This window comes from Myripristis murdjan, chromosome 15 (assembly GCF_902150065.1).
Source record: "Myripristis murdjan chromosome 15, fMyrMur1.1, whole genome shotgun sequence".
NCBI classification, from domain to species: domain Eukaryota; kingdom Metazoa; phylum Chordata; class Actinopteri; order Holocentriformes; family Holocentridae; genus Myripristis; species Myripristis murdjan.
In genome coordinates this window covers 24,168,495-24,186,685 of record NC_043994.1, presented here as the reverse complement: position 1 = coordinate 24,186,685, position 18,191 = coordinate 24,168,495, and the positions used below count along the sequence as shown (strand labels likewise).

The 18,191-nt window shown below is 41.9% G+C and overlaps 2 protein-coding genes across 2 annotated transcripts in view; both read left to right on the top strand.

Annotated features, from left to right (window-relative positions):
• lyst (lysosomal trafficking regulator) overlaps positions 1 to 5,386 on the top strand; it is a 77,162-nt gene extending 71,776 nt beyond the window's left edge. Inside the window, exons 49-53 of the mRNA XM_030069936.1 lie at positions 633 to 772; positions 1,594 to 1,691; positions 1,808 to 1,964; positions 2,070 to 2,141; positions 2,890 to 5,386. Coding sequence (XP_029925796.1) covers positions 633 to 772; positions 1,594 to 1,691; positions 1,808 to 1,964; positions 2,070 to 2,141; positions 2,890 to 3,028 — 606 coding nt within the window. The 3' untranslated portion in view covers positions 3,029 to 5,386. The remainder of the gene's footprint in view (positions 1 to 632; positions 773 to 1,593; positions 1,692 to 1,807; positions 1,965 to 2,069; positions 2,142 to 2,889) is intronic.
• A 435-nt stretch (positions 5,387 to 5,821) lies between these two features.
• On the top strand, positions 5,822 to 17,683 carry gng4 (G protein subunit gamma 4). The gene is made up of 3 exons (XM_030070649.1): positions 5,822 to 6,095; positions 7,982 to 8,087; positions 15,442 to 17,683. The coding sequence occupies exons 2-3, from the start codon at positions 7,989 to 7,991 to the stop codon at positions 15,568 to 15,570; spliced, it is 228 nt and encodes a 75-aa protein (XP_029926509.1). The 5' UTR covers positions 5,822 to 6,095; positions 7,982 to 7,988; the 3' UTR covers positions 15,571 to 17,683.
• Positions 17,684 to 18,191: the final 508 nt, after the last annotated feature.

Genomic DNA, 18,191 nt, shown 5'->3' with positions numbered 1-18,191 from the left:
ACCCCAGGCGTTTAAAAGAACCAGGCGGCTATTCGCTGCAGGCCTTTATTTATTTTTACACAGACCTGCACCAGGCCATTATTGTGATGACATTTACTGTCCAACATATTTTTTTGTACAAAAGTACTCAAAATATGGTACAATACGGTACACCCTTTTTTCTAACGTTAGCTAGCTCTCTTATTTTGACAGAAAACGGAAGTGCCGCACAGTTATTGTGCGGCTAACTGTTTACTTCTGCAAAAATAAGGTGAGTAGCCTTATTTTGGGTTACCTCAATATAATGCAAATAATCACCCCGGCGGTTATTCGGGTGGGCGTTTAATACGCAAAATGGGTGCAGACCCCAGGCGTTTAAAAGAACCAGGCAGCTATTTGCGGCCCAGCGATTAATTGGTGAAATACAGTATTAGAGTTGGTTGACTTGGCTATCAGTCGACTATAAAATGGCAATATTTAATGGTAAAATTGATATTAACAGTAGGATACATGGTGTTTTAATGCTAACATGGATAAAGAGGTAAAACCACCAGCAAAGAAGCTGTACTCTGCAATTATCCATGTGTATGTATGATGTCTGATATGAGGCCAGTTTTAGAAAATGACTTTGTATGTGTGTTGTTTGTCTTCAGCCGTCAGAGATGGAAGTGGAGTCTCAGGTTCACCTGTATGGACACACAGGGGAGGTCACCAGCCTGTTTGTCTGCAAGCCCTACAGTATCCTCATCAGTGTCAGCAAAGATGGCACCTGTATCCTCTGGGACCTCAACAGGTCAGTGTGTGTTAGTGTCAGCAGTGTGATCAGGAAGGAACAGGAAAAAAAAAAAACAAGTTAAAAATAATAATAAGAGGAAGGTCTGTGTTTCTATCTGTGCATTTAAATGTAACTTAAAAGATACTATCAGTAAAATCATATTTTTTTTCCTATAACTATTAATGCCCGCAAAGACCCAACAATGCATTTGCCATGGTTCCCTGAACACATGTATGACTTGGTTATGAAGCACATGATTAGAAACATAGAACACAGCACTGTGTGGAGAGGGAGGGCTTAAGGCCCACGCACTGTTGCAGGTTATCCACATTCAAGTGTGTTTCATCTCTGCTCACTTAATATCCATGTCGGCAGAAGAGGGAGACATGACAGAGTTTGGGAGAGAAAGAAACAAAAACCTGATCGGTGTTGAGTATTACTAGTGGAGAGGCTTGAGTTTGATTGGTTTAGAAAAACGCAGTTAGATATAGGATTTCATATCGATGCAAAGGTAGCGTTTTTCTTGAGTGACTAGTAAATTAGCTTGCTAACAGGTCTAACCGTGTTATTTGTGCTAGCTATTCTTATCAACAACAGAGTCACTGGTATGAGCTGCAGGTGATCATCTAATAAAATACTAAATATTCCATGTATGTATTCAGGTCTAGCAAAGATACTCGACCTTTTGCATGAAATTCTAAATATAGAAAAAATAAATCCATGTTGTTTACATGGAAAACTCTGGTCGTCTTTAACATCATGCTTTTGCAACATAGAGAATGGCTGCTGCTGTTGGTGCAGTGTCTCTGGTGTTGAACTGCCGTGTGTTTCTCCCTCAGGTTGTGCTACGTACAAAGCCTTACAGGACACAAAAGCCCGGTCACAGCCGTCTCTGCCAGTGAGACCACCGGCGACATCGCAACAGTTTGTGACTCAGGTGAGGACTTCCTCGACCTGTGGGCTCTCTTTGCAGTGTTTATTATATAGTTTCTCAGGGCTGATGCATTGTGTAGGTCTTTGTTCGTCATCTGATTTCTGCTTGCTTGTATGTAGTGGGTGGAGGCAGCGACCTGCGTTTGTGGACCGTGAACGGCGATCTGATTGGTCACGTCCACTGCAGAGAGATCATCTGCTCAGTGGCCTTCTCCAACCAGCCAGAGGGCGTGTCTGTCAACGTTATCGCCGGCGGGCTCGAGAATGGCGTGGTCAGGTAAGCCCTTGCGCTTTTGGTAAAATTTAGATGCCTTACACTTTCTCTCCTCTCAAGCCATTAAAGTACTCAAACGGATTATCTTTATTTCTCAAATGGATTTAGACTGTGGAGTACCTGGGATCTGAAACCAGTGAGAGAGATCACCTTTCCCAAGTCAAGCAAACCTATCATCAGGTATAATTTTATTTATCTTAATTTTGCTACATGTGTTGTGCTATATCCTCTGCTTCTGTTTAATGCTACTCTTCCCATTTACTGGCATACGCATGTTTGATAGTAAACAATTATTTTGGGGATGCTAAATGACACGAGTGAAAGCAACATGTTTTTAAAGTCACAATGAAACGGCGTTTTGACCACCAGTGGTGCTACAGTGCACACTAGGAAAACCGCCCCCATATTGTTTACATAACGTGTGCTTCCAGCACACCATGAGCGTGGGTGTGACATGTTACACACACTGATGTAAACAATGCAACTGTCAAAATATTCCAAAATAAGGCTTTGCAGATGTCTTTTGAAGGTTGGAAACACATTCAGCATGTTAATTAGACCCCAAGGACACACGCAATGTGTTATGGTGAGAAATTTTTGATGTAAACAAAACCGAGTGTGTTTACAATGAAAACTATATTGGGTCCCTCTAATTTGATCTATTTCCTGTCGAGGCATCTTTTGAAAGTGTGAAGTAATGGGTGATCAGATAGGGGGATCAGGGCTGGGATGAGGTATGATTGATCAAAAATGAAGATACACGGTTTTACAGGATGTAGAATAAATGGGATTTTGATATATTACTACAACAAAGTCAAGATTTAGTAAAGTCTTTGACATATATTATTAAAAGGTGAATATGCTGATGTGGAAAATTAGCTAATAAGTGAGTTTTAAGCTTGTTGTTAACCCTGTTGTGTCTCCTCAGCTTGACGTACTCGTGTGACGGCCACCACCTCTACACAGCCAACAGCGAGGGCACGGTGATGGCCTGGTGTCGGCGGGACCAGCAGCGCATGAAGCTGCCCATGTTCTACTCGTTCCTCAGCAGCTACGCTGCAGGCTGACTGTGTACACGTACTACTCGACTGCTTTCTCTCTACACCAAGAGGAGTCTCCCCCCGCCCCCGTCCTGCTGGGAGCAGGAAGTGTCAGCATGACGCAGACAGACTCCTCAAACCCCCTGGACCCTGCCCTGACCTCTATCTGAAGCCATCCCCATCCAAGCAAACTCTACCAGAGCCACTCCCAGTATAAAGAAATTATTATGAAAATAGTATTATGTGTATATATATTTATAGACAGACTGATGTGGAGTGGGAGGGCGAGATGGATGAAGACGTTGGCTGAGGTTGCAACAGACACTTTATACAAAATGCATTCTGGAAGCGTGTTTGGTTTGATCGGTCCTTTGTTGTTTTGTTTGTTCGGTTTCTTTTATTTTGAGTCTTTTGAGTTTCCTTGTCATGCGAAGATCCTCGCTTGATTGTTGCTGATGTTGATTTTGCTGTTCCTGGTAAGCTGCTACTGACTGGCCAAGCCAGACCCGTGAGCGTGAGGCTCCCCATCCTTCACCTCCACGGCACGTTCGTCTCTTGCCGCGTGTCGCCTGACAGACTGCTGCTGGAGCCAGGAGAGCATGTCCTGCTGACGCTGCAGCAGCGAGGAGGGAGCCCCTCCTCGCGTCTGTCACCAGGAGATGTCCTGCTCAGTGGGAGTGAGACGCCGCTCCGCTGGGCTGTCTGCTCCACTCAAGTCTGAACACTAGTTTCTTGGCCCTGAATCACTATGTATATGAGCCTAGTCGAGTGATGGGGAAATGTTAGGTTTGTTTGGATGTGTTGCTCACTGTCTTGCCTGTTGTCCTGTCCTACTTTTGCATGCCAGAATGATGCTGAGAAACATTGACATTCATCTATTTATTAGAAGAGCCGTGGAGGCTCATCTTTGCTCCTTTGCCGTTGCTTCTTATGTTTTACTGTCTTAAAATCGTATGCCTCTCAAATGCACTAGAAACATTTCACTACTTCAGAGAGCTTACTCAAATTCATCATCGAATTTGAAGCCGGGGGACTGAATAAACAGCATTAGATGCCATTGTAGCCCACAGAGATATTCCCAAGAGAAGCAGGGGAAGCTTCTGAATTGGCCCTCTACCCCTCGCCTGAAGGGCATCCCGTCCAGCCACTGAGGAGATTTGAGGATCAGGCTGAGCTGAGAGGAGTTAGCGGCTCACTAGTGAGAGCATCTCCCCTGCTGATGGGGATTACAGCGGCCCAGGATTACTTTTCTTCGTCTCACATTTCATAATCTTATACACAATAGCATCACTGATCAATCGGGAAAGAATTGGTCAGCCCATACTTTGCAAGCAAACTCAACCCGCCCGTTATTCTCTACATTCCTTCTCAATTTGCTGCACTTTCAATTGTTCTGTTATTTTCTGTTGTCAAAAGTGAAATGGCAGAAGCACTTTTTTATTGGATTGGGTCACCCACAAATCAGCTACCATTTATTTATCTATGGATAGTCAGTGACTTGTTGTCTAGGCTACCAGCATGAACTGAGTTGTCTAATTCCACTAATAAATCTAAACCAGAAAGCAATATAGGGCATAGGCTACATGCAATAGGTCATTTTATCTTGTTTCATGATAGGAAGGAAACCACGATGAAACTACATCCGTTTTAAAAATAGCTGTGAAACAAGTTTTTGCTTTTGTTTTGCCTTCTGTGATCATTGCAGCAAGCCTCCTGTGATGAGAAGCATGTCTTATATTTCAGACTTTGTGTTTGATTTATATGTGTTTACAAGAAAGGGAATATTTCTAATCATTTCACGATGTCATTCCTTTTTGTTTTATTGTTTCGACTTTATCCCTCTGAACTGAGCTGATGTGTACAAGATGGAGACACCATGTCGTTACTGCTCGATTGCTCCAAGGATGTTTACTCTCTCATGCTTGCATGTGTACATACATACATCTCCTCCATGACCTTTTCTTCCCCTCTTGAAGTTGTGTATCTCAACTATTGTACACAGAGTACTACAACCTTTTCTCCTGAGCATTAGCAGGTATGAGAATGTATGAATGTTGTTTCGAGAATGGCAAAAAAAAAAAAAAAAAAAGTGGGTAGGAAACTAGGATAATGAAAGAAGTTTTTGTGCTTTCTGACATAGAAGGAAATATTTTTCTGTTGATAAATTAAGCTATGCATAATTTAAGATCATCGTCTTATGTTATTTAAACGTTTGTTGTTAAATCCCATTTCATAGCCTAGACCTTCCTGGGCTGGTTTTGCAGTTTGGCATCAAGGAGTCCTGAGAGCCTGTGTTTTATTTTTGTTTTGTATGTATGGACAAACCAAGTGATCAGTATATAAATATATATATATATATAAATATATAAATATTTGAAGACATTACTTGATACTCTTGCTTTGTGTCTCCATTTTCTAAACACTGGCGGGGGCGGGGGGCAAATAAACAACAAAAATAATATGTGTTATTGTTATTTTGCAGGGTGTTAGTGTGATTTTGTGTTTTTTCTCCGAGATGTGAGCGGGGATGTTATGGATGAGGCCTATCAGTTTCTGTCGGGGGGGACCCGGTGATGTCAAAGCTGATGTAAAATGAAATGGGGAAGCCTGCAGATCCCTTGTTCGTTCTGCAGCAATAATAAGGCAAATTAAACAACAGCAGAGCTCAGCTCCTCTAATAAGCTGTGTAAGTGCGTTTGGGGCCAGCTGTGTGCCTGCAGGGGCTGGAGCTGCAGCTCCCGGTGCCCTGATCGAGCGCTTCCTGCCCCATAGCCTATATTTCATCGTCATACTGAGGTTTCCCCCCCTTCTGCATGCGTAATATCTCTCCAAGTCCAGCCGTGGTGCTCACCAAGACCTGGCCGCTTGGATTTCATCTTCCTACACGGAATATGCGTAAACTGCACGACACATTTTGTGCAAACCGCTGAAACGAAATTAAAACGCCAGGATTGCCTTGGGTTCATTCAAGAGCGACGCGCAGAGCTGGGATTTCCTCCAATTTCCCCTCGTTTTGATATTTGACAGATCCCCCTTTTGTTGGGTGGAGTCAACCCGGAATTATCTAATTTGGAAAACCATTGGCACATATCAGGTAGGTCGGGGATGGTAGCCTACATTAATCTGCACATAGCCCGGGCAAGGAGACGAGGGATGAGGCATTTTTACATAATTATTCCTCCATGCAAAACCATTGTTGTGTGGCGTTGTAATAATGTGTGGTTTGCTGTTTTTTCCCCCTCTGTTGTAACAATTACAGGCCGCAACTCGCACGGTGTGTTATCTATCCACAATTGAATCCTTAGAAATAAGAGTCGCTCATTTTGCAGAGGGAAAAATAGCATCTTTAAATTCGTGTAACACGTTATGGACCTTGTTATTGCTAGGAAACAGCCGCGTAAGCTGCCGTATGGATGAATCGAGGAGCAACCTAAATGGGAAAAGGGGGCCTAATAGCTTTACTATGATGGTGTGATTAAACGCTATAAATTGTCACTGCAGGGTGCGACCTTAAAAAAAAAAAAAGAAATTCAAGTGATTACCTATCATTTCTACCGTCCACCCTATTCCCCCTTTCCACAGCATCTGTTTCATAATAGCTGAATCAGTTGGAATAGAGTTAAACACGGTTTGATCCCGATGCAAATGATATTAAATAAGCCATTCGATGCATTGCCAGTGATTGTGAATTGATGCCATAGCACCGTACTACAGTAAACTGGATATATTTGCCATTATGTGCTTCCACATGCGAGGTGATGAGGTGTTTTTTTTTTTTAAATCAGTGATCATAGATGGGCCTGTGATAAAGACTGGGGTTGGGCTTGGGAGCGCTCCCCCGGCACAGCCTCATGAGGTGGGATTGATTTTAAGCACAAATAGCATTTGTTTGTTTGTGTTTTGCATCTAGAATGAACCCGGAGTACACCTCTGCTTGTCATTTTCATGCAGAAAACAAGGAAGTGTGTGGACTCCATCTCTGTTATCAATGACCATCACTTCTCTCTCCCATGGTGTCCAAGCTGGGACATTTAAGTGGTAGGGGGGGCCCAAGCCTAGGGGCCCATATTCCTCACCAGGAGGAATCCTAAAAACGAGAGCAAGGTGTTAGAGCTTTCCTAGAGAGATTCACAGCGAAGCCTGCGATGAAATGGAGCGGCAGAGAGGAGCAGTGCAGTTGTACTGATGCTCAGTGTGCTGCTGAAAGTTGAGGAGCATTAGTGGTCAGGACAGATCTGGGTGAGATGGGCTTCCACTCTGCTAATGAGTCCCGGGGCAAGCTCGTAACCGCTGGGTTGCTGGTTTGAATCCCGCTGGAAGTGAATTAGACACATGAGCGCCTGGCTGAGCAGCTGCTGTTGAAGTGCTGTTGAGCAGGGCACCTGAGCCCCAAATCCTCTAGTGGGGTGTCAGACACAGGGTATGAATTTGTGTTTGTTCTTATACTGTAAACTGTATTCTAAAATAAGGCACGACAAATATATCAGGCTGATATCTGCCTCTTTGAATTTCAGATATGTATTTATATGTCTTGCCTCTTCAAAATGTAGCCTATCACCACCTTCATTTAAAAAAAAAAAAAAAAAAAAAAAAAAAAAATCATGATTACTCAAACAAATCAGTGTCAGTCAAACCTTGATTCTTAGTCAACTTGGCAGGTTAGATAAGAAAAAGAGCAAGCATGAGTAGTAGTTTTGGAATACCGACTGAAAGATGACAAACCACTGACCAGCTGATGGCTTCCTTCAAAAGATTATTCTTATTAAAATGGAGTGGAGCTTTGGCTGCCGTGAAACAAATCCTCCAGAGGAAAAAAAAGGTTGTGGCAGAGAATGGCTCTTCCCAAAAAAGGGGGGGAAGAGACAACGCAAGGGGGGCTGCTGCTTCGTGGAGTTAATGTAACGTCCACTGACTGCTTGTGTGTGTGTGTGTGTGTGTGTGTGTGTGTGTGTCCCTTTGTGCCTCTGTTCAACATGACAGGAGCAACATGAAGGACGGCATCGCCAACAACAGCACAGCCAGCATCTCCCAAGCCAGGAAAGCTGTGGAGCAGCTGAAGATGGAAGCCTGTATGGACAGGATAAAGGTACTTGACTATAATTACACCTCAATGTATGTGCCCTGTGCGTGTGTGTGTGTGTGTGTGTGTAGATGCTGACAGATGTCTGCTCTCAATTAGCCTAAACCGTGACCAAACAGTGAAACGTTTTGGTAAAGACTGACTAAATATTTGCACATCTTAGGTCTTTATTGCCAAATACTTATAATAAATGCAATGTATTATTTGTAAGTAAACAGACTACTGAATGTATAGCATCCAGATGAGCGCATGATTGGGAGTAACCCCAGTCTCAGAAGCAAATTCAGATGACCTGTCTCTCATAAAGGCACAGTGCTTTTTCATCCTGTAATGAGTTTTGGTTGTTGGTTTAGAAATTGAACACATTTTTCTCCCCCAAGTTGATTGACGAAGCCCTTACTACTGTAATTGACAGTGTATAACAGGTAAACATGAATGTTAAATGAATTTGTAAGCTGTAATTTTATTTCTGTTTCCACTGTCCATCTAAATTGCAATGAATTTGGAGCCACAAAACACTCATGAAGCTCGCTTATAGACACCCAGGAAACAACTGCACCAAGCGGAAAACTGTGGTTTTGGTAGTATTCTTGGGAGAGTAGCATAAGCATCCTTGGCTGTCACTGCTCAATAGTGGTGCAAAATCTTAAAAAAGGGCTCCTTTTTTGGCAGCTTGTCTGGACATTATAAACATAACCTTATCAGAAAATAGCCACCCTCTGCATTTTATCTGCCAAATCCACTTTTCTGTGTGCATGCATTAAGGCTTTACGCTGATTTTTATTTCCTTTACCATATATACTTCATTTGTTATCCCTGCACATTATATACTGAACGCACTGACCTGGACTGGCAGCAGTAAACCATCACCGTCATCTTGTATCTGTACAGGTCCTTTGTGGATAGTGCATGTGCTGCCATAATCAGAGGGGAGGGAGACACCATCGCAGTGTCAGGCCTGGCTGCAAAACACCGTCAGTGTGTGTCTGCTTTGCACCGCTGGGAGACCCTGGTGTTAATCATACACACTCCATAAATGTGTGAGATTACAGGCGGGGCTCGCCCAGAGGCTAACAGGCTGCAGTGATGGTTGATTTTAGCAGGGGAGGGATGCTGAAAGGTCACGCAAGCGTCGCTAACAGTGACAAGAAGAGTGATGGCGTATTTCTTTGATGCGGATTGGTCGGCAGTGACCCATTTGCTATCCACCTTTGAAAGATTTGATTCTTCCGTAGGCCGTGTACCATTAGTCTTCTAACCTTTCGGATTATCTTAATTTCTCAGACTAAACTTTTGTCCGCTCAGATTGTCCTCCTCATGCGGGATTTCTTTTATTTTGCATGGTTTTTTTGGGGAGTGAGGACGGAAATTAAACAGGTAACGTTCTCTTGTCCATCGAAACTGCTGCCAAAGTGCCCATGAACAAAGCATTCAACCTCCAGCTGCAGCAGTAGAGCTGCTCGGTGGCTGGACCGTGTTGGAAAAGATCATATGTCCTCTGCAGGCAACCTCAGGGTAAATAAGAGGTTAAAAATTGACTGTATCCGTGCACAATATGCCTTTTTATGGTTGAGATGACCGGGGTCAGTTACCAGGCCTTTAAAATGTCATAAAGCGGTTACTCATTCAGTGTAAATGTACATGTCGCATGTCAATATTGGCCCAATTGTAAGGCCTCCGTCAGTAAATATTAGGTCGAACGCTTCCTAAAAGTGATTGTTTCAGCTGCATTGACTCTCACCCCGGCGAGCCTGTTTGTGCGTGCACATGGCGTGTTGTCGGAGCGTGACGGCGCGGCCCGTACGGGCAGCCCTCATGAGCGACTTCTTGTGCATCCTCAAAGGCGGTGTGATGGTCTCATTCGGTATGCTGCTCATGTGCTCGGGGAGTGATTGCCCCAGAGCCCTGAAGCTGTTCGCTCAGCATTATAGCCCGGGCTGGACGCCTGCCATACACCATCATCCCTACTCAGCACAACAAAGGTTGCTCACAAGAAAACCTCCACTCTGCTCTACATGAAGAGATTAAAAAAAAAAAAAAAAAAACTTATCATGTCCAACTTCACAAATCAGGGCCTGGAAGCTGCGTGACAAACACCTCTGATTTAACCTGCGACCTGACTTTTTGGCACAAGTTTCATTTTTCAGTTTTGGTTTAAATTTTTATATTTCATTTATTTTAGCTCTTTTCCATCATTTGAACAGTAGTGAGACCCAGTTTTATTTACACTGGGGCTGGGAAATATACCGATATTATATCAATATCAAAGACTAAAAGTCATCTGGGATTTTGCATTTTGTAATATTGTGGTATTTTTCTGGTTTTAAAAGCTGTATTACAGTGAAGGGATGCAGTTTTCTGACCTTATTAGACTGTTACATTATTTGTCTTTACCTGTTTGGACGTTGTATCCACATCACTAGGGACTGTTGATTATCATGAATGTCAGTGTTAATATTTTGTGAAAGCACAAATAGTCATCTCTACGATGTCGTCAGAATATTGATATTGAGGTATTTGGTCAAAAATATCGTGATATTTGATTTTGTCCGTATCGTCCAGCTCTGATTTACACCTTACAGAGTCTTAAAGGAGCGCGGCCATGAGAAGTTTAATGTAAAAGCATGTCATTAAATATACTTACATTGGCTTTTATTGATCAGTTTGGGCAGATAATCATAAGTTGCATGGCTGAACTGCAATTTGTATGGACCAGTTTTTAACAGGCAGGAGTTCCGGGTTAATATAATCACTAATATAATCATGTTTTACATTTTTCAGTTTCTTATCGATTCCTTTTAACATTACAATTTGCCCAGAACTGAAGCGGCATGGTTCATTTCTTCACTGTTTTTTGACTAATAGGCTGCATCTGTTTTATTTTGGGTGAGCTAGCCAGCCATAGTGTCTGGTTCACTATGAGTGGCTTACATTTATTCTCTACAGCCTTTCTCTAATCTTAGCCATGACCAGTTTACGCCTAACCCTAACCTTAACACCCATCCATAACCAATAAGCCAAAATGATCGCTCAAATTGTACTACGGTTTATATTCTAGACAAACACTGTCAAGTTCACAGGAATATGTTTTACATTTCCAGCAACGGCGATAATTTGTTTGGAATAAATACAAGAGGAATTGGTTAGCTTGTATGAGCAGAGATAGTCACTGTGGTTAAACAGGATCCGTGCCTCTTCTCCAAAACGTTGCACCATCTTCAGAAATTGTTCAAACTGAAGATCATGAACAGATAATGGAGGAAAAAAAACCCAAAAAAAAACCAGTAGGCTTCCGGTTTCACTGAATGCAAATGGATCTCTTGGAAGTTCAGTGCAAAACTCCAAGATGTCAAAGATGCCGCTAAAATACAAAAAAAAAACCTCTCAGATTACCGTTTTCAACTATAAAGCTGTTTGCTGCTAGAAAGTGGAATTAGGGCATGCACAATGACTTCCTGTCATGCCTGACCGCCGGCTGCAGAGTCAGCTACACGAGCCGAGCTGAGAGGGAAACGGAGAAAAGTCTGTTAAAAAGGAGTCGACACGTGTTTACATCACATATCTCGACTGATTTTATATGCCACTTTGATTGCCATCTAATAATTTTATAGAAGTAAAAGTCAAGTCCGACCGATGGAAATGAAGCTAAATGTCACTTCTGGTCTGTTTCTGAAATGTTTTCATGCAGCCCTGCAGAGGATTACACAAAAATCAAGCTTTCTACATAATATTTCATAAAACTACCGTTAGTCTGTGACTTCTTCACTCTCATTTGGCTTTGTTTCAGTAGCCAACTTGTCAAATTTTCAAGAACTGAGAAACATAACTTTCTGTCTTTCTGTCTTTCTTTCTTTCTTTCTTTCTTTCTTTCTTTCTTTCTTTCTTTCTTTCTTTCATGTTCAGCTTATTGATCATGTATTTTTGAGCTCCCAATTCAATTTTGACGGGGTTTCATCAGCCCAGAAACCTGTGAAGGAACATGGGATCCTGCACTTGAAGTAAAGAAAATGAAAATTCGGAGTGACATGCTGACATTTTTTTCTTTTCTAGGAGATATTTTGCGATGCTTAAAGAGCCACAGGGTTCACACTCGATTTTGAGCAACAAATTAACAAATACTAATGATTCCGATTTTTGTTTTATGAGTGCATCATGGATAATTTAGCACAGTAAAACAGGAGGCCACATTTGCCCTTAGACAGTTAGAAACATTTTCAATCCGAGCCTGAGAACGTACCTGACTTCCTAAGATGGGAGAATGGAATCATTTCTTATGTTTTTCATGTGGAGAAAAAAAAAACAAAAACAAAGTATGCAGCATGTAGAAATCTGTGACGTCATGTCTGCATCATTTCATTGGTTACTGTTAAGATTTCAATGGCAAAACGGAAGAATGACTGATACTTTTTTTTTTTTTTTGGAGAGGACCGGGCACATCAGCTGCAGGGTCGTCCAGATTCATATTTCACAGAGGATCGTCCACCCACGACAACATTTGGGGCCGGCTTGGAGGGCCATAAGTCCAGAAATGTTGGATCCACTGAACTAGAGCGTGGTAGTAAATTAAAGCATAAAGGAGAAAAGTACAGAGTGACTGAGGGAGAAGAGCGAGCCGGCCATGTCTGACGATCCGTTAAATTTAATTAAGGGATCTGATGAGGGAGTGAGAGACTGTATCAGCGACAAGAGCAGTCTCCGTGCCGCTGATTGAGGGATCACCATATTCTCATTAATTGCTCAATCAGCCAAAGGAATGTGATCTGTGCTAATTAGGAGGACTCTCTTCTTCCATCACGGGGCTGCAGTGTAATTACAGCCAGTCTGGGCCTAATGACACACCGTGCACTACCACTCGTCTCCTGTGGGGCTCCGGCTCGCCTCAGAAACACGCCGGCCACATTCACGTGCACATGATAATCTAATTATTGCCCTCACTTTGATCAGGAGAATAATTGAGCTGTTTACATGCGCGGGAAAAGGAAGCCTCACAAAACGTACCCATTTGGTGCGATTTTGCGCGACGTGGTTAGGCGATGAACACACCTCCCACCTTTTAGGACCCAGCCCTGTTTGTTGTTGTTGTTCTTCTCGGTTTATCTCCAGAACAAAGGCTTTACTGAAGGATAAAAAAGGTGTTATATGATGTGAAACGTCAAGTTTATCTGAATGTGGCTGAAATCTCAGCACCCTCAGTGTGACTTTAAATTAATTGCATTTGAATAGGTGTGCACATTACCCATCACACTATTCTCCTAATTAAGATAAATCTATTGGTTTGCCTGCAAATACATCACAGTTACTGTGTTGAGATTAATTCAGAGATGCTGCAGTATATTTATTAATTTACTGAAAGATATTCTGCAGATATATTTTAGTATATTTTGTTTGCTATTGCTCTTATCGGGTATGCAAAGTTTTTTTATCTTTTTTTTTTTTCCTATATTCTTTGCACCGAGTTACTCGATTTTGTTTTGTCGTGTCTATTTTTTATTGTCATTTTTTTTTTTTTTTTTCTAAAGACGTTTATTTCTCTCTAGTTTTGATGAGTATACTTTGGGTATCTACTATTGTTCCTGTGCAACGTCTGGATACGTCTCCCAATTGGGGATCAATAAAGTAAATCTGTCTATCTTATCTTTTTCTCTGTGTTGCGTCTCAGAACATAAATGCAGCACAGGCTCAGGCGGTGTGCGGTGCTGTTGTAATCGCTACATTCGAAATTGATTTTGAAAGTCAAAAAGTCTCGTCAAGTCTGGTAAAAAAAAAAAATGCCAGCATTGAAAAGCACCGTGCTGCTGTTTTATGAAGTTTGATCAAGGGGCATGAGGCGATCGGTGACTTTTTTTGACCTCTTTCGCCGACCAAAGAATCAGAAAAAGCTCAGTCAGGCCTTTTTGAACGAGCTATCTGTCTAAAATATCACCACACAGAATCACACCGCCTCATGATTTGCTTCATTTCATCTGAGAGCAGAATGTGCTGCGACGTTGTTTGCACGCTCACAGCACCGCGCTCTATCTGGTGCGTTGAAATTGCGAGTAGGTGTGTGTATGAGAGAGTGTGTGTGTCTGTGTGTGTGTGTATGGGGACGAGGTTGTTTCCAAAACAGTGCATGGAATGGAAAGTGAGTTATTAAGAGCGAGAAATCTCAGTGCCTGCTGGAGTAATCGTTGAGTCATTGGTATTGATCAACAACTCCATCAGCCCCCGCACATATTCTGTGGTCATTTTGTGCCGCGCGACAGTGAAAATCTTCCTCAGTGAAACTCAGCGAGCATGATGGGAGTTGTATTCTCCAGTGACAGAAGAAGTGGGTGACTCGAACTGGCAGGCAGGACATCAGATGGTCTAATCCTCCGCATAGATCCCTGAGCTCTTGCCTTTCCTCTGATGCAGCTGCTCCTCAACTCTCCATTTGCGGCCTCAACTCCCATAACCTCACACCCAACGCCGAGTGGAAAGATACAGGCTGGGTGTACCGTGAAATTTACAGTCAGTCTTCAGCTTTAAAGCTCCAATACGCGGCGTGTTCGCTTGGTTCCGCCCTCCTGCGGCTCGATAGGTCAAGTTCCTGCTCCGGCGCTTGTCGCTCATCCTGATGAGGCGTCTGCTTTGACGCGGCATCTTGCCTGAGGCTGAGGTAACCGGCATCAATAAAGCCACCGCAGGCCTTGAGGAAACAGCCAATCTGCAATTTATAAGCAAAGAGCAATGCTGATGTTGTCTGCTGCACATTTCACTCCTCAGCGCTCCGGTGTCTTACTTCTTTCCACCAGACTCAGGCTGATGATGTGCAATATCACCCTTTTGATGCTATATTAACTTTTCATTCAGCTTTTTAAAATAGGAATATAGACATAATAGGGAGTAAGGGAAAAGAAGTGGGAAATACGTGTCTATAATATCAGTAGGAAATGGCTTTTTAGGTTCTTCAAAACAATGTACAGTTGGTCCATAATCTTCTTAAGCTTCATAAAATTAGAGAAAGAGGAAAATAAAAATATATATATATTAAAAAAAATAAATAAAAATAAGAGAAAAAACTACAAATTATAAGAAGTGGATCCTAGTAAATTTAATACAATTAAAAATAAAATAATAAAAATAAATTCATCAACTAATTAAAAAAAAAAAAAACTTGGTAAGGAGAGAAACTCTATAATTATGCAAATAAGTTTTAGTTAGTTACTTTTCATGGGGACTAGTCAGCATTTTTGTAATGTATGTGCTGTCCTACTTCTGGAGGCACTTATCTATATTATTTGTAAGCCTTTTTTAATGTAATTTTAATGTTGCACATTGTAGCTTTAATCATAAAAATCACAAAGCGCGATTCTCCTCCCTTGTCTCCACACTGCAGGTGTCCAAAGCAGCCGCAGACCTGATGGCGTACTGCGACGCCCACATACGTGAGGACCCCCTCATCGTGCCCGTGCCCGCCTCCGAGAACCCCTTCCGGGAGAAGAAGTTCTTCTGCACCATCCTCTGATGACCTGCTGCCACAGATGTACAGGTGCAGGCATGGCGTTGCCTGGCTACTCTGTCTTCACCACACCTGAAGCTACTGGCCGTAGGCATTGAGTTGAATTTTGCCGGGCGGACACTCTGTTGTTGATCAGCTCTGTCCTGGTGGCTGAAGGTTTTGGGGGAGTCAGCTACCAAACTGGCAACCCAGTGAGCGTATCATGTCTTGTTAAATAGGTTTGTTATTGCTTTGTTATTAGAGAACAGCCTTGCTCAGTGCTTAATGAGATGAGAGATGTTTTTCTTTCCTTTTCTTTTTCTTTTCTTTTATTGTGCTAGATCTTACATGCCTCAGGAAACAGAAATTGGCCCATTTCTTTTCTAGTTTTCTAAACACCTGTTCCCACACCCTTTTACCCGAACAAAACAGCATTAATCTTTATCGTCGCCATCCATTTTTATCTTTAATTTGCGTTATTTTCTTTTATTACTTTCAGTGTACAGGATTGACTATTCTTAGCAGCATCCACCCAAAGTATTAATCTGACACTTCCCTTGCTTGTTTCTCTTTTAGCTTGCTTCCAAATTCATCAAAAATTAACCCACACATTTTAGTAGTTCAGTCAGATGCACATTAGAGCACGCAAAAATTGCTCTTGAAGGCAGCCGTGTCTCTGATTGTAAATTATTTCGGTGTATGCAAACAGATACTTGTAACCCCAAAGAGGCCGGCTGCACATCAGCTCGGCAGCAAATAAAATATATATTTATTGAAAAGCACAGAGCTAATGTTTCAACAGCAAGCCGCGTTCTTCAGGGTTATCACCGTGCAAACAACTCCACGGTCCAAAATTATTTATGAATCCGCTGCCTCCAATCCAGGCCCGCTCTAATGCATTCTACCTTTGATACTCTATTTGATTTACTCTTAATGTAGTGCATCCACTTCAAATCAGATGCGCTATCCGTTAATCCTGCAGCCTTCTGACTGGAATATTTTGTTAAAAGTCATTGGATATCTTGTCTAGGTTTTATTCTGTTGCCGTGTTGTTTGTGTTTCCTTAACACCCTACTTTGTTTTCTGGGCATGTTTCCTGAGCCTGATTCTTTTTGCCTGTCCTAGAGTGAATGGCAAGGCCTTTGACCATAATGCCAAACCAGAGGCCTGCATGTTTCTCTGCTCCTTTTGACAGCCTCCTCTGTTTTCAAGGGCCTGTCAGTCTTTTAGAGTGTACAGTATGTTACAGTGCCAATTTCTGTGAGAGCAGTGTAATCTTCACACTGTCATCCCACAGCCTTTTTGTTTGGTTGTTTTTAAAGAAAAAGCACACTGTCAAACATTTCCTTTACATGGTAGTTAAATAGCATTTGCTAATTTTTACAATGAATTGTTATGATCATTATTAATATTGTTATTATCAGTAGTATTATTGAATATTTGTTGCACAGCACTGACAGCTACATGACGTGTAGTGCTACTAAGCTTGTATGATACTTAGGAGAAAAAAAACATTTATAAATCATGCAATTATTGATACTATCTGAGTATTTTTTAAAAATAATGATAAGGGTCGGTTTACATGTTATGATCCCTTCGATGGTTCAGGTTTTCTGCATCATCAACGTTTTGATTTCTGGAAAATTTAGAGAAATCCCTCCTGGTACTTGAATAGCCATTTGGATTAGGAATCAAACTCCTTTCCTCGACTGTCACAAAAAAAAAAAAGAAAAAAAGAAAAGAAAAAAAAAAGATATTGGATTTCGCTCAAACTGTTTTCAGGACAATTTTGTCTTTATTTCCTATCTTACAAAACCTGAGATAAACCTCAGGGTGCTCTCGCTGACCTCATCTCAAGGATGGTGCCAAATCTCAAACAAGAAATACCAAGTTCACGGCTAGAGATGAATATTGCATGGATTTATTTCTATCTATTACAGAGAGAACTGAGAACTATTATGACATGAAATATTGCCTCTTCATTGACTTCTGGGTGCTACTCTGCACATCACTCTCACTGAAATCCGGATATGTAGAAATGTGCAGCTGTATTAATGAATGATATTAACTCTTTGGGGGGAAAAAAGCATTTAAATAGCAGGCTTTGTAAATCCTTTGACGGATCAAATGAATTAAAGGAAATGGCAACCCAAATGTGCTGTGTTTTCATTATAACTGCATGATGCGTCTCTTCAAGTCTTTAAAAACAGTCGCTCAGATGGGGGAGCATACACCTGGCGGCTGGACCACCCAGATATATCCCTGTATTTGTTTATATAAATAACCTTAAGTCAGCTGTAATGTGCAGTGTTTAATCTTGAATCCCCAAATACCTTCACCCGCCCTCTGTCCCCATCCCATCCACCCACTCACACTTATATCACCCTATCAGTCCCAAAAACACCCCCTCCGCCTATGCCCAGATTTCACACAACTCCCATTCATAAACACACAGACACTGACTGACACACAACATGAACTCACACACCCACATGTCATGTCTGTTATTACACACACACACACACACACACACACACACACACACACACACACGTCTTGTATTACCTTGTATTTGTGGTGCTCACATGACTGTCTTTGTTTTCCATGCATGTTGCAAAATTATAAATCAAATCAAATCAAATCAAAAT

What these genes read in the sequence shown, in the direction of transcription:
- gng4 (XM_030070649.1), top strand. Translation starts at nt 7,989, where the DNA reads ATGAAGGACGGCATCGCCAACAACAGCACAGCCAGCATCTCCCAAGCC. An exon ending in CCTGTATGGACAGGATAAAG is followed by an intron (nt 8,088 to 15,441) that starts GTACTTGACTAT and finishes TCCACACTGCAG; the next exon opens with GTGTCCAAAGCAGCCGCAGA.